This window comes from Populus alba, chromosome 7 (genome assembly GCF_005239225.2).
Source record: "Populus alba chromosome 7, ASM523922v2, whole genome shotgun sequence".
NCBI classification, from domain to species: domain Eukaryota; kingdom Viridiplantae; phylum Streptophyta; class Magnoliopsida; order Malpighiales; family Salicaceae; genus Populus; species Populus alba.
The window spans coordinates 4,638,950-4,651,968 of record NC_133290.1 but is presented as its reverse complement, the minus strand read 5'-3'; the positions used below and the strand labels follow the sequence as shown (position 1 = coordinate 4,651,968).

Genomic DNA, 13,019 nt, shown 5'->3' with positions numbered 1-13,019 from the left:
GCACTTGAACAATCAAGAAGCTACATATGCCATGAAAGAAAGAAGAATATAAGGAATTCTGCAGAAAGAAAGAAGAATATAAGGAGTGGTGCTTCTAACCATTTGACTTGGAGGTATTTTGCAACTAGGCAATAATAATTGAGAATTTGCCTTATCCATACGAAAATGCATGCATTGCAATCTGATCGCACAAGCTTCTCCGCGTTCTGATCTCTTATCATCAATCAGGTTTAATAGCATATATTCTTAGGCATCATTGCCTTACCCATATTGTGCCATTGCTTACAATTTTTCAGACAAAACACTCGACAACATATGTTCCATTGTGAATCAAAACAAATTTTATTGAGCTCTTTTTAATTCTTTATGTTGAAAATGTTGCATGTCAGAAATTTCATCGGTATTTTTAAAAAAATATATTTTTTTAAATGCTATAAAACAATTTCACAATAACATTGAACAACATAAAAAAAAATACTAATTTAAATTGAAGAACAAATCTTATATAACATAAAAAAACAATTACAAATGTATAAACAAATCAATTACTAGCTTCAGCTACAGGTTAAGGGAATGGACAATCTTGGGAAAGTCCGTAAGGGGAAAGATAATGATTGAAAAAGTATGCTTCATACTTTTCCATTCCATGATCTCCTCGAGCTTATTTCCTTGTGTTTCATACTTTGCCTTCATTTCAACCCATAAAGAACCAACTCGTAGCTCAACTATCTCCTTAATGATTGGTGATGATTGAATTGGGTTAGATTATGAGGTGCCTACAGTTAAGACACTACAATCCGATCTCATATTTCAAGCCATAGTCATAAAAATACTCTAAACCCGATTCTTATCGGGTCCAGCGGTTGCTCCAACCTACAACCATAAATTTAGATTGTATTCTAGATAAGTAGAAGGGTCCTCTACATGTTTTACAAGCATAGCAACATTATATTGCTCTTACAACATAAAAAAAAAAAAAACAAGTAAGAGATATGGATAAAAAACATTAATCCAAACCATATACATAAAGGTTTTAAAGTTTATTTACAATAAACTTCTTACCTTAATTAACAAATTGTTGCACCCATTTCTGTTTATCCTCCATACATATATATGTTTCTATATACAACTCCATTGGAGTAGGCTTGTGCCTAAGCTGTGTAGCTTGCAAAACAAATCCATTAGTTATTAGTTAAACACAAATTATAGGTAATATTTTCAAAAAAATTCTTGAAATTAAAATAGGCTTCTTTATTAGGCGTTTTGCATGGTTTGTAAAAGAAAGCAAGTTGTTGGTATGCTTGCTAATAGAATCGTTACTCTTCTTGTTTTTTTTTTCAACGACCCACTCTGTGAACCCCTTCTAAAACCTTCTAACATATAGAACTTTAAATATCTCTTCTAGTTGCTCTTAATGATATGAGGAGGTTTTTAATTCTTTCATACCTCAAAATCATCTGACTTGCCTCATATGTGAGCATAGGTGTGTGCTTCATATCAAAAAATCACACAATCTAGTTTAGCAAATCATTAAAATAAAAAAAATATAATGAAATAAAAGATTAAAATTTTACAAAAACAACATATATATATCACACATTAAAACTTACCTAGTTGCGCTATGATTTTCTTAGCCTTACCTTGCCATCTTTTAGTTTGCGTCATCCTACTAAAAGAATTTCTTGAAATCATTTTAGTAAAATAATTATTTTAAAAATTTTAAAAACATTTATCCACCAAAAGAATTTATTGCATACTAACCTTGAATTTCCCCACCCAAGCATCAACCATAAGCCACCATTTTGGATGATCTTTAAGTTTGCTCTAATGAAAAAAAGGCGCCTTCAACGATGCTTTTATTTTCAATGTTATTGTTCTCGCAGCTTCCAAATTTATGAACCTGAAAATAAAATAATTATCCAAGCTATATAAACACATTAACTCCAAAGCATCAAATATAAGTTATCAACCACTATTGCTAGGAAGAATAAATGAGATTGGTAAAACCAATTGATTAATCGATTATCCAACCGGGATCCCTATTCCAAGTAACTTGGATTTTTGGGACATCATCATAAATTAATTCTAAAAATATCACTGAAAGAAATGTATTTTATATATCTATTTTTTTTATTTTCAATGAAATACATTTTTTTTTTTTTATTCTAGAATACTAACCATATAAAATTTTTATTTATATAAATTCATTTGAAGAGTTTGTCTATAGAACTTGCAGACGACTTTTACTATTTCTATTGTTGGTTGCTTGCAATCGTTTTTGAGCACTTAAACACCGGATTTCATGGCAATGTTAAATCAAGGAGTGTAGGAATGTACGACTTATCTTAATGAAAAATATGAATGACTCAATGGTGATTATCCTAATTGACCTTGCGATCTCGTGATGACCAACCTCCTCCTCTTCCAGCGCCGCCTCTATTTTAGTTTTATTCTATTTTGTTTTTAATATAATAAGTAGATTTTTATATTATTTTTAATTATTTTTCTACTTTTTTTCAATATATTTTTTTAAAAATATATTTTTAAATAATTAAAGACGGTGTTACCGACGGACTAAATTTGTCGGTATATTTCAAAGAATTGGAAAAGATTTACAGCAAATATCATTTTTACTATTAATTTACCGATGAAATAAGTCAATCGATACATTTTAAAGAGGCAGGAAAAAAATTATTGTAAATATCATTACAACTATTAACTCACCGACAAAATTAGCGATCGATGCATTCTATCTATTATATGTAATTTTACTGATGACATTACATACGCTTCTTCTATCGGCTTTTTGCTAAATTGTACAGAGAAAATTACCGATGGAATGAAACGGATTATTTTTTTAGCGTGCATTTTCCTCCTATAAAACCATCGGTAAATTTATTAACGACAAACTCGCTGATAGACCAGAAATTACTGACGAATATTTTTTTAAAGGATGGTTTCTGTCAGTGATCCTGTCTATAAAATAATCACAAATAAATAACGATATAAATTTGTGTTGGTAAGATTATTAAAACTGATAGTGCCAAGTCTACCTCTTACTTTTTTTATTCTTGAGCCGTAAGGTAAAACAAGACGGGATTTGAATTTGATTCTAAGCACATAGTTTCGTCGTCTCTTGTTGTATACTTGGATGTCTATCTGCTATTGTTAGCATAGCATTGACTTGAAAGCAATAGAGTGGGTGTTCACATTGACCACTGCTGCTGCTGCGAATGAAAGATTTGGATGGTTAAAGAAGCTGTAGGGATTTTATGACTTGTGGTTGAGGACCTTGTCAAAATTGTGCGGTACTGACTCAGCAAGATACGCCCTCGAGTTGGCTTAGTGAAGGTTGGTGGCATGACATTTTGATTAATAAACAACTATACATATAATAATTAATAAGAATGCTTGTTTAATTAGTACATTAATTAGGATAGCGTGATGGCATCGATCATAGATAAGATGCCAGTAATTCTCTTCATGGAAATTTGTAAACAAGTCCTTGTGTGGTTGGAGAGCTATATATTCTGGAAATGGCAGGGTACCCACCACAGAGTGACCTGAAGTTGAAGACCTAAATCCCCTCAGTCACCACCACCACCACCACATCAGCTACTTATTGTCTAAAGCCTAAACCTGTCTTCTAATGGGTTCCATCACAAGATGGATCAGGACAGACTTAGCAGAATTTTTGAGTTTGCAGCAATCTGTTTAATTAACTGTGAGAGGGAGGGTGTCATATGCTAAGGAGGGTGTCTTATGCTAATAATAATAGTTACATTTTTATTAGCAATCGTGTCCAAACTCTTACGCATCACCATGTTTATACTTTTATATGAATTTTTGTCTGTCTCGTGAGCAATATTTGAAAACAAAACAATGAGAGAGAGGGGAATGGCCAAGGGAGTTGTATCAGAGGCTGCATTGAGTCAGCAATGTTCCACGAACAGAAATTTGAATAAAAAGAAGTCCTGATCTCTTTTGGACACCCTCATTTATCAAAATGGGAATTTCTATTTTATATACAGCAAAATCAATTTGCCATGGACCGATTCAAGCATTCACTGAATGCTAATCGATCTTGTTTTCTGAACAAACTCTTCTGTCAGTGCCTTTAACACGTTCTCACCCACAATCGAAGACCCAAATCGCTTTCTTGGGTGCCCTCATCTATTTTGGAGTGTCATTGCAGTTATTTTTTAAAAATATTTTTCATATTAAAATAAATTAAAATGTTGTTTTTTTATATATATTTTAAAAAATTATTTTTAAATCAGCGCATCAAAACAATTCAAAAATATAAAAAAAAATTAATTTTTAACAAAAAAAATTAATTTTTTAAAAATACAGGTACAACTGTCCAAAGGGTTTGCCACTCATCTAATTCCCATTACTAGACAATCCTATAGTAAACAGCTCTTTAATTGTCTATTTCATCATGCTTATCAAAGTTTGAAAATATATCAAACTAGTTTACAAATATACTGTACTAAAAAAAAAATATTAGTAGCTTATTGTTACAAAGACATTCTAAATAAAAGATGTCAAAGATTATAATTTATACATATTTAAATCTATAAACTCAAGATAAAAAGACCTTAAATTGTTATGATTAAAGTAAAACAAGAAAGGTATTTACTTGTTAAAGCACTTTAAAGTAATGAATCTTTTGTTGTTATCAATGATAAATTATTTTTCCTTAAAGTCTTATTGCTCCTCACTTATGTAAGCTCCTCACTTGTGCAACAAAGATATATGCAAAATGCTCACCAAGATTTAAACAACATCATCTTGATTTATATGCATTTCTAAATCAAGATCCCTAAACCAAATAATATAAAAATCAAATATGAATCTAAGCTCTAGATTTTGGGAGGAAAACCAAAGCATTTAATGAGAATAAAACACTAAAACATAATGAGAGGAAGAGTGTGTAAAAATCTGAAAAATACTTGGTTAAACTCTTCTTTCACCCCTCTTTTTATAGTGAATTTGAAAAGCTAAAAGGCTGAAGAATTAATTCACATCATTACCAACCATTAAATAACAACTATAAATTAAGAATTAAATCTAAAAAAATCAATGGTTCTTTGAGTGAGAAAACAAAAGGTTCTTTGAGTGGGAAAATCAAAGGTTTTTTTGAATTTTTTTTCTTTTTATTCACTTATAATTTGTTTATTTAAAACAAATTTTCAACAATTCCTCACATGAATGGAAATCGTCTCATCAGTTTAAAAACAACTCAAATATTTGTTGAGATATATTGATTTGATAAATTACTACATCAGAATAAATAGCTTATGACTTTAAATCTTTTTTGGTGAAATATTGTCAGATTTACTCCGTTAATAGATTAAGCTATTAGATTGAATTTATTTTTTCAAAAATATTATCTTAACATTTTATTATAAATAGTAAATTTCAAGGAGGTTTTTTTGTCTCATCCAAAAACTTCTACAATTCCTTGAAACCATTTTCAAAATACAATTCCTGTTTTACAAAATGATTTGTGTTTGTAACATGCATTTTGGGATTTTACACCATCCTTCCCTAACATTACATCAAGGATTCCTTGAAACATGCGCCTAAATTCACGGAACTATAATATGATGTTATGTAGTGCCGCGATCGATACATTCTATGAAAAGGCAGTGCTCTTGTAATTCCTTCAAGGCATCATAGCAAGGACTAATTTAACATGATATTAAATCAGTTTTGAAGGATTACTTTCTAAGAAACATTTCTAGAGGTTTAGAATGTAATTATCAGTTTTGTGATGCTTTTGTTGCTACCTAATAAATGGGACTTACAAATCAAAAAGATTAAAAAATAAGTCGCCACTTAATTTTTAAAGATAATAAAAGAAAGTTATATTAAATTAAAAGAAGCTAAAACCCTTTTTGAAAAAACGTTGTACCTTCACACTTAAGAACATTGTATACTCGTACAGTGTAATGATAATTTTGCCTCTCCATCCACAAAACTTAACACTTGTTATTAAGGGCATTGAAGTTTTTTTACATGGCCCATTGTCATTATTAAATTGAGCAGGGACAAATAAGTCTTTTCTCATATTATTCGCATAATGAAACAATAAAAATATCATTGAAAGCAAAAAATCTAAACCTATCATGATGGGGTATTTTTGTATTTTCATAATAGTTTTTTTTTATTATTACAATGTCAGCTAACAAGGAAATTGGTATTTGTCCAAAATATAAAAAATAATAAACAATGAAAATACATGATGAAACAACCAAAATGCTTTTAAAATAAAAAAAATATTTAAATCTAGAGGCCATGATCATTTTTGGCCTTTCATAATGGCTCTTCTGTTATTATATTAAGTCAAATTAGGGGCACTTTTGGTATTTTCTCAATTATAAAAAATCATAAACAATTAAAATGCACAATAAAACAACCAAAATGCTTTTAAAGTAAAAAATATTTAAACCTGGAGTCAATAGGCATTTTTGGTTGTTCACAATGGTTTTTCTGTTATTATTAAGTCAGATCATAGACACTTTTGTATTTTGATAAATAAGAAAAACAAAACAACAAGGTCGACGCGCGTGTATGGCACTAGAAGGCACGTGGGAGACACTAGCGCACTTCGGGCATTACATACAGTGCCTTCTGGTGTTCAAAAACCCTTCCACCGTATCGTTGGAAGTGTCACTTTGTCATCTTCCATTTGGAGTAACGCGTGTTGGCATTAGTGCTCTGTTATTGTCAGTGGATTTTTTTTTTCTCTCTCTCTTTTCTCTTGAAAATTACGACCTGGTGCTTTTTATTGTTAGTGTTTCAACTTTAATTCTTATTCTTTTGATTTCTAATGTTTTTTCTTAACTTTTTTGTAGAAGTTTATTTGTTTTCAATTTCAGACTTCCATCCCAATTTACAAATAGTATTTTATTCGATTTGATCTTCATTCTTTTGATTTCTAATTTTTCTCCTCGGTCCTTTCATAAAAATTTTTATTTGTTTTTAATTTTATCATTAAATTCAAATTGATGATATTATATTTTTCAATTTGGTCCTTATTATTTTGATTTCTAAATTTTCTCCTTGGCCCTTTCATAAAAAAAAATTTTGTTTTTAATTTTATCATTAAATTCAAATTGATGATATTATATTTTTTCAATTTAGTCCTTATTATTTTGATTTCTAAATTTTTATTGTTGGTTCTTTTCGAAAGTTATTATTCTTTTTAATTTTAACTTTCAATCACAATTTTTTTTTTTTTTGTTTTTTTTATGTCAAATTTTATCATCATTCTTTTAATCTATTTTTTTTTATTTTTGATAAATTAATTTTTTCTTTTCAATTTAACCCTTCAATAAAAAATAAATTTTATTTTGTATTTGAATTTTAATCCTTATTATTCTAATTGATATTTTGTAAATGGTTTTTTATAATTAATTTTTTTTTATAATTTATAATTTTTTTATCTTTTTAAATATAATGCTTCAAATCTAATCACCCTGCGTTTGATCCCCACCTAGGAAACACTTCAAATAGCTGTCAAACCCTGACATATGATATCCCGTTGATTTCAAGTCGGATCCAATTAATTTCCTACCTAAATTATATATGTAAAAAAATATGTGTAAAGGTAAATGCAAAAACAACTTAAATTGCATACAATCTAATTTATGAAAAAAAGATTATTTATAAAAAAAACATTGATGTGGAGACGCATAGATCATTTATAAAAATTTGGCATTTGTTCAAACACATGGTCAATGGATCATAACAGTTAGTTGAAGTTTTGTCTACTACCACCATGCACACGCTGCAGATTTCAACAGGCCAGTCTTCACAATGCATATTCCCTTTTGGAAGAAAAAAATAACATTAAATGATCCTTTTAATTATCATTTTATGAAGCAAAGGAAAATCGCAGATTCATAGCAAACTTCGTATAGATATGCGTTACAAGATAAAGAGAAGAAAAACATCAGCATACAAATGTATTTGAACATGGTTGCGTGGAACTGAAGTAGTGGGAATTGCCTTCGCATTGTTACCGTTGTTCTAGATCACTTGCTTTTAAAAAAAAATAAAAATCATCTTAATCCAATAGGTTAAATTATTAGATAATGTCTCGATATATGATTTATATTATTCTCTAATACACTCTCTCAAGTGAAAGCAATTTAAGCTTAAAACTTGCACAGGTCTACATTACTTTATGCTTGATTCTTATCAAATAAATAGAGATGATGTGATTTGAATCTGTGATTGTTTGATTATCAAAGCTTTGATATCATATTAAAAAACCATCTCAACCTAATAATTTAAGCTATTAAATAATATCTTAGAATATAATTTATATTACTCTCTAATTTCACTTCTGCTTCTTATTATTTTTGTCCATCACTCATGTTTCCCTTTGTCCTTGCGAGTTTTTCCTTTCTGTTTTTCTTGCCCCTTCTTTTTTATTTTTATTTTCTCGTGGACTTGTTGCTGCTTCTTTACAAGTGAGTTAAATCTTCCTTGAAAAGGAAATAAATCACTATCTTTATGAGGATTGATTCTAGAAATTTAGTGTTGGACGCCATAATGTATCACGTTGCTTGATCAATGGAGAGAGGATTAAAATATGAAAATTGAATCCTGCACCATAATGGAAAGGATGGGTTAGCTGGCTGAGGAAGTATGTTTAACTGTGCCAAGATTGTAGCCAACATGTTAGAAGACATGTTTCTTTCATTTCTGCGCCACCAAGAGATTCAATTAATACCAAAATTAAGCCCTAAAGTTGCCTGAGATATTATCGTTCCTGCCTTCCTTTTTCTGCCCAAAAATTTGTAAGCACCATGAATAAAACGGCGTCGTTGCCTTTCCATATTCATACTAGCCTATTCTTCCATAATTTAAGCAAGACACATCGTTTCACTTAAAGTGAAACGGCGTCGGTTTTGCTTCTCCATCAAAATTAAGTTTCCTTGCTTTCCCGCTCTTTTTGTTGTTTAGTCCATGGAATTCTGATTTTCTTATTTTGGTCAATTTTTAACTTTTTTCCTTGAATTCCTTTCAATTTCACCCTTATCAAATTACAGCATGATGCCCTCTAATTTTTCTATTGCTCCCATATCAATCCTTGTGCTCTTCAATCTTTCACATCTAAGCCAACCTGATACTTAATTTAATTTGTTTTTCACTTAAGCTCTTAATTCCTGGCTATTTATTTCAAATTCATCTTTCAACTTTAATTTTCTTCAATTTTTTCCAAATTAAACCATTTTAAGCCCCTTTTCTTCAATTTATTCTCCAATTCAAACCATTTTTGCCTATAATGCTCAATTATCAATCCAATTTCAACTGTAACAATTTTATTTATTTATTCATTTATTTTTAATTTTTTGTATTTTTTATGATTTTCAAGATTTTTTTACACATAAAAATAACAAAATAACACAATGATTAAAATTAACTAAAATTACTGAAAAAATATATTTGTTTTTGGATTTTCTTCTAATTTTTTTAAATATGTACTTCATGAATATACTTCATGAATGCTATAAATAATGATTCGAAAATAAATTGCATAACATGATCAGAATATCTGGTACTAATGAGTTTCGCAACAATCTTACACACACAAGCCTAATGGCTGATGGAACCTAAAGATAAAAGAAGTATACAAATCCTAGAGAAACTAGCAAACTACTCAAATATTCCATACAATCTGATCAATCAATCATTTTATGTTTCTAAGACCCACAAATCACCACTTATCACATATATTTATTTCTAAATAATTTTCTGCTCAAGAATACAGTTTTCTAGGTTGAGTCCAAATCAATTAACCTAAGTCTTTAGAGAATGCATGGTAGTGTGGCAGAAATTGTGTTTTATCCTATCCCATTGTTTAACCACAGTTTCAAGTGAAGCATCTTGCTCCTACTTCTCCTGAGGTTTGACCTCAATTTATTCTCCCCACCGACAACTTGTGTAAAAAAAGAGAGTGAAAGAACCATTGTGAAAAGGACATAGCATAATACCACCATCTTCTTCTAAGAACCCCCATTTTCTTCCATCAGAGTTGCCTGCCACTTCTCTTCTTCTCTAAGGAGTAGATCAAAATCTTGAGGTCAAACCTTAGTTTATTCTCTCCTCACTAATAACTTTTGCAAATAAAAAACAGAGAAAAAGAGAAAGAATCGTTGTTAAAAAAAAAAAAAAAACCAAAATACCCCTCGTCTTTTTCTCTAATGTGTAGACAAACTCATGAGTTCCATTACCACTTATATCAACAAATCTTGGTAAGTAAACATTATGAAGTAATTTTGCCCTTTGATTTTGTTTATTTCAGATGTTTTGTTCATATTTCTCATGCCAAATTCACCACCTTTTTCTTTACTATCTCTTCACAATAAAAATCAAAGATTTGTCACCTATTTGCTTTCTGTTCTCTGCTGACCAATGCTGTGGCCATGCTTGGAGAGCAAGAACAGTTCCAAAGAGGCAAATCTCTACTCACTTCATTGATTTCAGTCATTGTAAATGAAACAACATACACAGAGAGTGTTCCAATCACGTGCTACTCTTATCAGAATTATTATCCAATACAATTGCAGTTATTGGCATCAAGAACATAACATGCCTGAAATACACAATTGTTAACATTTTTCTTAAGAACTGATGATTGAAATTGACTCGAAGTCATTGTAGTCTACATAAGTATGCTTCTAATACAAATCATGTTCAACATAAAACATAAACTGTCAAGTTGCAGGTCATTACTACACGTACCAGAGTTCTTCACTGGTCAGCATTTTTTAAGTATCCTGTTCAGAATCATTGTCCTTGCAAGGCTAATGTCGCGATTACACTTATCAGCATGTGCAGCTAAATCTTCAACGATTTCCATGAACACCGCCATCTTCTTTTTGATCTCATCTATCACAAGTTTCACAGCATCTTCTTCTCTGATAGCAAAGTCGGCGTTGTCCAAGAGTGACTGGATTCCCATTTGCAATTTGTTGACAAGCACACGTATACTATCCATGTCATTGATTGTACCCCAAGTTGCAACCTGCATTGAGGTCACTAACTCCTTCTGGTCCTTCAATGCTTTCTCATAACGGTTCCAAAGCGTGTTGCACCATTTTCCTACAGAACCAGCTGGAACGGCCATTGCACCTGCTAAGGCTGTTAAAACAGGCGGTGCGGCAACAGCAGCTGCTACCACTGAGATAATCAGCACAGAGACAAAAACAGATACAAATAACACATTTGACACCTTCTTCCATGCCTTCGTGGATTTCATTTTCTTATCAAGCTCCTTCTTTCGAGACTGCAATTTCTTCAACATGGACACCTGTTGCTCAGAAACTGACTGAAACAGAGCAAAGAACTGGGGTGTAAATGGATTCCCCGCTGCCGTAAACTTCTGTAATCCATCCAATGTCTTCACAAACTTGTTCTCAACTGCCCCATCTTGCATTTCTACTTCTTCCTCAAATTGCTTAATTGCAAACTGTATAATCAACTGGCTATTTTGAGCACGTTTAAGAGAAGTTTCAAGAGCCGTACAAAACTCCATGGTTTTGACACTATTCTCAAAGTATTCCTTAACCAAACCAAACAATTCTCGATTATTCCATATATCCTCCTTGCTTTCCAGTATGACTTTCACAACATCTTGGTTCATTTCAAGAAGACAATTTGTGACCTCTTTAAATGAGCCTAAGGATAGAATCTCCACACCAGTAGCAAGGCTGTTTATCACATGATTAGTCCTTTCACGGAGAGCAGCATCAAAGGATTGCAATTCTGGATCTCGGTTACAAGCATCCTCGTATGAGCTCAAATCTTCAGTGAGTTGGGAATTGGTGTTAGCTTGGAGAGGTAGTGACGGGGTATCACTTCCTCTCGTTTTGCTAGATTGCCCTCCCATCATATCCAAATTATAACTGAAAATAATTTAACAAACCCAATGGGATCAATAGATTTGATCTCTTTCACTTCAAATGCAAACTTAGAAAGAATCAAATTTAAGCAAAACCCCAGTAAAGATGTGATCTTTTTTCCCTTCAAATGCAGTCAGATTGCAAAACTATCAAATCTAAGCAAACCCGGTTATCAAGTTGAGAAACAACACAATCCAATTTAGGAAAGTTTCAAAACTGTCCAAAGTTGAAGTTAAAACTAGCTTATTGAACAAGAAAAGAGTCAGATTAACAGATTTCTGCTATAAACTTCAAAACCCAGAACCAAATTCTTCACTTGATGACAGGAATTAGATCTACAATCAAACCGAAACCCCAAAGGCAAGCCAACAATGTAAACTTTTTTTGGGTATGAAATAGCTTACAGTATATTTCTCTGTATCAGACGAGCTTCAACTACCAGAAATTCAGTTGAAATAAGTAACTTCCTCTTACAATCAAGCAACAGAAAAAAGAAAAAAGAACAAAGCTGAGATCTTATGCACCCAAAAGAGATTTTGCTTGTGTGAATGTAAGAATCAAAGCAATAATAAGTGACAAGAAAATGAATTGCGAGAAAAAAGACAGGTTTTATAAACAATGAAAATAAAGCGCTAGAAAGAGAAGAAGGGTTTGAAGGGGTCTATTTCAGAAGTGGCTTCTTAGGACAAGAAAGCGGAGGAAATGAGAGAAAATGCGTGGAAAAGGGAAAGAAAGAACAACGTTGTCACAGAGAACGTCGGTAAAGAATCAGTAGATTTTTATGTTTGGTTGAAAGAGTAAAAAAGATTCGAACCACGCGTCTGAATCATTCTTATCTATTACAGGCCGGCTGGCAGGTTAACCCGGGATTCAAGAGCCGGAGTAACCCAAATAAGACCCTTTTTTATGTTTATATTTGTTTAATAAAAAAAAAATTACGAATATCTAGTCTAACATTGTTTTTAGCATGGTTTTGAAATTTTATACGTGAAACAAATATTTATCGGTAAAAAAAGCAGTCATTGTCTCGTCCTTAGGGGCAATAAAAGGTTTTCCTCTTTGTATGTCCAATTTTATACATACAAGCCTCCTACT

At 31.3% G+C, this 13,019-nt stretch overlaps 1 protein-coding gene across 1 annotated transcript; it reads right to left on the bottom strand.

Moving 5' to 3' along the window:
- Positions 1 to 10,537: 10,537 nt before the first annotated feature.
- On the bottom strand, positions 10,538 to 12,712 carry LOC118063248 (UPF0496 protein At2g18630). The gene is made up of 2 exons (XM_035077241.2): positions 12,329 to 12,712; positions 10,538 to 11,927 (listed from the first exon to the last, which is right to left on the bottom strand). Exon 2 carries the CDS (start codon positions 11,912 to 11,914, stop codon positions 10,781 to 10,783), a length of 1,134 nt encoding a protein of 377 aa, XP_034933132.1. The 5' UTR covers positions 11,915 to 11,927; positions 12,329 to 12,712; the 3' UTR covers positions 10,538 to 10,780.
- Positions 12,713 to 13,019: the final 307 nt, after the last annotated feature.

Coding starts and splice junctions, on each gene's coding strand:
- LOC118063248 (XM_035077241.2), bottom strand. CDS start 11,914: ATGATGGGAGGGCAATCTAGCAAAACGAGAGGAAGTGATACCCCGTCA.